The 6,025-nt window shown below is 48.7% G+C and overlaps 1 protein-coding gene across 1 annotated transcript; it reads right to left on the bottom strand.

Annotated features, from left to right (window-relative positions):
* Nucleotides 1–333: 333 nt before the first annotated feature.
* On the bottom strand, nucleotides 334–4,946 carry LOC139370232 (dnaJ homolog subfamily B member 1-like). Its single transcript, XM_071109585.1, has 4 exons — nucleotides 4,727–4,946; nucleotides 2,770–3,104; nucleotides 2,366–2,635; nucleotides 334–2,145 (listed from the first exon to the last, which is right to left on the bottom strand). The coding sequence occupies exons 1-4, from the start codon at nucleotides 4,944–4,946 to the stop codon at nucleotides 1,915–1,917; spliced, it is 1,056 nt and encodes a 351-aa protein (XP_070965686.1). The 3' UTR covers nucleotides 334–1,914.
* Between the last annotated feature and the right edge of the window lie 1,079 nt (nucleotides 4,947–6,025).

Raw genomic sequence — 6,025 nt, 5'->3', positions numbered from 1 at the left:
ATGGATTTCATCTGCTCAAGAGCTAGAACACCTGATTACATTAGTCAACCAATCATCAAGCCCTCGACAAGATGAATCTCTTACTCCAATAGTCTCTCTGGCACTAAATGTCTTGGAGAGGGAGTCAAATAGAATCCATTCATTCTCACCCTAATCTCTCTCTCTCATATCAACTAATCATCAAGCCCTTGACTAGGTGAACCAGGTGAGCCAGTTCAAGCCCTTGACTAGGTGAACCAGGTGAGCCAGTTCAAGCCCTTGACTAGGTGAACCAGGTGAGCCAGTTCAAGCCCTTGACTAGGTGAACCAGGTGAGCCAGTTCAAGCCCTTGACTAGGTGAACCGGGTGAGCCAGTTCAAGCCCTTGACTAGGTGAACCGGGTGAGCCAGTTCAAGCCCTTGACTAGGTGAACCGGGTGAGCCAGTTCAAGCCCTTGACTAGGTGAACCAGTTCAAGCCCTTGACTAGGTGAACCAGGTGAGCCAGTTCAGGGCTACAACAATGTTGTGTTAAATGTCTGAGGGTCCCAGAGGAGAGGTTTGGGAACCACTGCTAACAAGCCAATGGCTCTAGTCTGTACATGGCAACATTCCCCAGTGGGGAAGTACAGCTAAAAAGAGGCTCATACTAAAGGAAGCCAAACAACATTTATTTGATGGTCTCTGGTTCTACAGTGCAGTAGTGCTGATCTGGGATCAGGTGCCCCACTGTCCATGTAGTCACATGTATTATTATCTAAAAGGCTACACTGATCCTAGATCAGCATAACTACTCTAAGATGCTTTTTGAATAATATGGGTTGCAAGTTTTCCTCAGTTCACTAGTGGTTCTGAACTGGACTCACGAGGTCCAGAGTGACAGTTTCCTCAGTTCACTAGTGGTTCTGAAGTGGACTCACGAGGTCCAGAGTGACAGTTTCCTCAGTTCACTAGTGGTTCTGAAGTGGACTCACGAGGTCCAAAGTGACAGTTTCCTCAGTTCACTAGTGGTTCTGAAGTTGACTCACGAGGTCCAGAGTGACAGTTTCCTCAGTTCACTAGTGGTTCTGAAGTGGACTCACGAGGTCCAGAGTGACAGTTTCCTCAGTTCACTAGTGGTTCTGAAGTGGACTCACGAGGTCCAGAGTGACAGTTTCCTCAGTTCACTAGTGGTTCTGAAGTGGACTCACGAGGTCCAAAGTGACAGTTTCCTCAGTTCACTAGTGGTTCTGAAGTGGACTCACGAGGTCCAGAGTGACAGTTTCCTCAGTTCACTAGTGGTTCTGAAGTGGACTCACGAGGTCCAAAGTGACAGTTTCCTCAGTTCACTAGTGGTTCTGAAGTGGACTCACGAGGTCCAGAGTGACAGTTTCCTCAGTTCACTAGTGGTTCTGAAGTGGACTCACGAGGTCCAGAGTGACAGTTTCCTCAGTTCACTAGTGGTTCTGAAGTGGACTCACGAGGTCCAAAGTGACAGTTTCCTCAGTTCACTAGTGGTTCTGAAGGGGACTCACGAGGTCCAGAGTGACAGTTTCCTCAGTTCACTAGTGGTTCTGAAGTGGACTCACGAGGTCCAAAGTGACAGTTTCCTCAGTTCACTAGTGGTTCTGAAGTGGACTCACGAGGTCCAGAGTGACAGTTTCCTCAGTTCACTAGTGGTTCTGAAGTGGACTCACGAGGTCCAGAGTGACAGTTTCCTCAACTAAAGGACAAGAGACACCGTAACGAAAGTTGGCCGTGCGCAGTAGGTCACCTGATGGGTGTCGACGAACGATGGCGATTCAACACTCAGAATCGTCTGGAAAGGAACAGAAAATGGCGGCGATAAATGTTCTTTGGTCAGAGGCGATAGGGAGGAGAGCCACATGTTGCTTTTCACTGTTCGTCTGCTCCGTCCGTTTTGTCCTGAAGACGTTCATAGTTTATAGCCATCAGGACTAGGGTGGAAGCACCTGTGCGATGGTCTCCTTGGCACTCTGACTCAGTCTCTCCGGAAACGCAACCTCGTACTCCACCAGCAGGTCACCGCGGCGATCGGGCCGCTTGGGCAGAGGAAGCCCCTCCCCCGTGATGCGGCGTTTCATCCCCGGCCGCACCACGTCCCCTGTCGTCACGGTTACTGTCCTGCCGTCCAACGTGGGGACGATGACCGTGCATCCGCACAGCGCCTGAAGAGGAAGGAGAGAGAGAGAGAGAGAGAGAGAGAGAGAGAGCGAGAGCGAGAGAGAGATTACACTTCATCACTCTAGTCTACATACAAACAGTTGTCTGTAGGTTCAAGAATGAGTCATTCTAAGTACTATCAATTTGTTTAGCGAGCACTTGGAGAGGATCGTGTAAAAACAAAGTATATTTAGTTTAGTTAAAGTTCAGATCACTCTGCCTTACCTCTCTGAGGGAGACCTTGGCGGGGTAAATGATGTCAGAGCCGTCTCGCCGGAATACCGGGTGTGGCTTATCCTTGACCACGAACACCACGTCTGCCGGGATGTTAGTCGGCGTCTCGTCCCCCTCTTTAGGGAAGGTGACCTTCGTCCCCTCCTTCCATCCCCTCTTTATCTCCACCTCCAGGATCTTGTCCTCCATCCGGAGGGTCCGTCTGTCTGCGTTCAGCCGCTTGTGGGATATCTTCATTCTCTTAGTGCAGCCTGAGAGCACCTTTAAAAAAGACCACGATGGAAACGAGGCATCGACTTTATGGTGTTATCCTACACAACTTTTTAAAATTGTATGATGTGCTGTGTGCATATGGATACCTTGAATGGTCAAATAACATAAGTCAACCAACCAACCTCCTCTAAGGTCACCCTGAGGTCGTGGAGCACGGGTGGGTCCTGGTGCTTCTCAACCATCTGCCCCCCCATCCCCCCTCCTCCCATCCCTGTGCTGAAGGAACGGGGGAACCCCCCCATGCCACCGCCCCCCATCCCAAAACGGGCGAAGGGATCGTCAGTGTCCATGTTGTCCCCATCTGGGCCCCCACCGTTTCGGGGGAAGAACTGGTCGAAGGGGCTCCGGCCCCCGAAGAACTCGGCGAAGATGGCGTGGGGGTCGCCTTGGAAGGAGTAGCTGAAACTAGGGCCCCCGGGAACACCCCCTCCTCCTGGGGGGCCTCCTCCTTTCAACCCTGGAGAGGAGAAGGAGGAAGGAAGGGAGGGAGGGGGGGGGGTGGGAGGGGAGAGAGAGAGAGGGAGAGTTAAACATTTGTGGCTCTGGTCCAGACTTCTTTCAATATAAGTTGTGTAAACATTTCCTATCTGCAGTGGCACCCATGGTTGTGGAAACAATGAGTCTGTGTGGAGGGCTAGATGGGAGGAACGCTCTATGTGGAGGGCTAGATGGGAGGAACGCTCTGTGTGTAGGGCTAGAAGGGAGGAACGCTCTGTGTGTAGGGCTAGAAGGGAGGAACGCTCTGTGTGTAGGGCTAGAAGGGAGGAACGCTCTGTGTGTAGGGCTAGAAGGGAGGAACGCTCTGTGTGTAGGGCTAGAAGGGAGGAACGCTCTGTGTGTAGAGATAGAAGGGAGGCTGACTCATAATAATGGACAGAACAGAGCAAATGGAACACAGACACCTGGAAACAATGTGTCTGATGTATTTGATACCATTCCACCACTTCCGCTCCAGTCATAACCATGAGCCCATCCTCCCCAATTAAGGTGCCACCAACCTCCTGTGGTCTACAGTGTCTGTTGCTATACATGGAATAATGCAGCTTGACCGTTGAGTTATCTAGACTAGTCTTTAAAGACAACTGATAAGAACACAGCAGCACCGTTGTAACCTAGTGTAACAGTATAATTTTAGTCCGTCCCCTCGCCCCTACCGGGCTCGAACCAGGGACCCTCTGCACACATCAACAGTCACCACAAAGCATCGTTACCCATCACTCCACAAAAGCCGCGGCCCTTGCAGAGCAAGGAACCACTACTACAAGGTCTCAAAGCGAGTGACGTCACCAATTGAAACGCAATTAGCGCGCACCACCGCTAACTAGCTAGCCATTTCACATACTAAGGAGTACACAGCCACACTATCTGTCGTTTGAGAAACTTGCTGACAGGCTAGCGCCAAACTGTCAAAGTCTCCGCCCCGCTGTGACGTTAGCGCCCGAACCTTCCAGTAGTGGGCGCGCACCTCTCCCTCGCCGCTCCGCTCTTGGCGTGCAGTGTTATTGTATCTATCAGTTTTTTTCCCCTTCTTCATTCTTATGATTGTGCTGCAAGGGATTCTTGTTGGAACTCGCGAATCTCTTGCAGCACAATCATAAGAATGGAGAACGGGGGAAAACTGATAGATGCGATAAGCCTGCTGTGTCCTGCCCTTTCTCGTTATAAAATATAGCTCACATAGGCTAAGAAATGTAGACTAATAAACTGTTGCTCACACAGTCCAAGAAGGGAAGGCTTATGAGCTATTGCTTGGTTTGTTATAAGCATATAGCGTTTGTTTTTGGAACTTCTGTGGCCCAAAGCGTTAGAACACTAGAAATACAACGATTTCAGCAACACTGAAGAATAGTAGATTATCAGAGGAAAAGAGGCAGGTTCTTGAGACAGATCTTGAAATGCCTTTTCGACTTAATACGCATCCAAATATCCAGCGACAATAATTCAGCTTTACATCTTTATAATCGCAGCTTTGAAATCGTTTCCGATAGGCCTACCTAACTAAAGTACTTCGGAAAACAACGTGTATTTATTCATCACTTTTAATAATAACATGCTGTGTCTGGTCAATAGAACACGTACCTTCTTCGCCGAATCGGTCGTAAACGTCTTTTTTCTTTGGGTCGCTCAGAACGTCATAAGCTTCAGCTATTTCTTTAAACTTGTCCTCGGCTTTGGGAGACTTGTTTTTATCCGGGTGGTAACGCAGAGCCTGCTTGCGATAAGCCTTCTTGATCTCGTCCTCCGTCGCCCCTTTCTGTATGCCCAGAACATTATAGTAGTCTTTACCCATTTTGACCATTTAGCTCTCGGTGTGTTAATACCGAATAGCTGCGAGAATCAAATTCACACAAGGTAGACGGGTAGTTCTCTTTAAATGCGCTGGTCCGGTTGCAGGCAGTCTGTCTATGGAATGGTAAATAAACGTATTAAAGCCTAACCTGAACTGTACACTTACTGTTGAAGAACGCTACCGTTGTCAGCTCCGCTTGGGACCCATTCTAGTTTATACCCGCGCAGAAAGTTCGAGAATTTTCTAGCAGCATCAGGAAGAGTCTGAACGCAGTTCAACTCCTGTCGGACGAAAGTTCATGGGACCGATCACGCCTAACAGAGCGTCACTGAGTTTGACAGGACACGCCTCTGTAGTCGAGCCGAAACTCAACCACGCCTTCCTTGTAGAAATCTCACCCATTGTGTGTGTGTGTGTGTGTGTGTGTCAGATACAGTGTTGACTCACTGGATGTATCAAAAGTACTAAGAATCGTGTTAGTGAACAGAATGTTTCACAATGTGTCTGCAAACTGCGCAGAGGAAAACCTATATGGATCCCCTGAACAAAACGGATTCCCTCAGAATGTGGTTTGTCTGTCGCGTTTGTTGGGACTATAGGTTTAGTCCTCGCTATGCTTCAGGTTTATTGGTACTATGCGTTAGGTTGAGCCCTGTCTTTTCTCAATTTAAATAATTACGTTATTTCAACTTTTACTAGCCTCTTCTTGGTCAAATGCCCACAGAGAGGTCCAGGCCTGTCCTTGGCAAACAGCCTTGCTGCTTTTGAAAACCACCGCTGACACATTACGCCCAATATAACAGTCAGTAATCTACGAACTAAAACTGCTGATCTGTAAAGTCAGTATGTAGCTTGCCCTGGTGTTGATAACATAAGATTTACTAACATAATCACCCGCTAATACAATTTACCCCGCATCTCCATTTGTCCAAACGAATCACTCCATTTTTTAATCTACTCCCCCATTGGCTACAGTACGGGAAGTACGGCATATCTACTTAGCTTTCCGACACATTGATTGGACGTGATAGTAAAGAGGTAACCATTGGACTTCCCAATCATTGGACCAATTGGGGACCTGAAAGCCA

Source organism: Oncorhynchus clarkii, chromosome 17, assembly GCF_045791955.1.
Source record: "Oncorhynchus clarkii lewisi isolate Uvic-CL-2024 chromosome 17, UVic_Ocla_1.0, whole genome shotgun sequence".
Classification (NCBI taxonomy): domain Eukaryota; kingdom Metazoa; phylum Chordata; class Actinopteri; order Salmoniformes; family Salmonidae; genus Oncorhynchus; species Oncorhynchus clarkii.
Note: the sequence above shows the minus strand (reverse complement) of the source record. Positions and strands in the feature narration are given on the sequence as shown.

Excerpts from the sequence above, each read along its gene's own strand:
- LOC139370232 (XM_071109585.1), bottom strand. The coding sequence starts at position 4,946 with ATGGTCAAAATGGGTAAAGACTACTATAATGTTCTGGGCATACAGAAA. Across the intron at positions 3,105-4,726 it reads CGACCGATTCGGCGAAGAAG|GGTTGAAAGGAGGAGGCCCC; the intron begins GTACGTGTTCTA and ends TCTCCTCTCCAG. Across the intron at positions 2,636-2,769 it reads TCAGGGTGACCTTAGAGGAG|GTGCTCTCAGGCTGCACTAA; the intron begins GTTGGTTGGTTG and ends TCTTTTTTAAAG.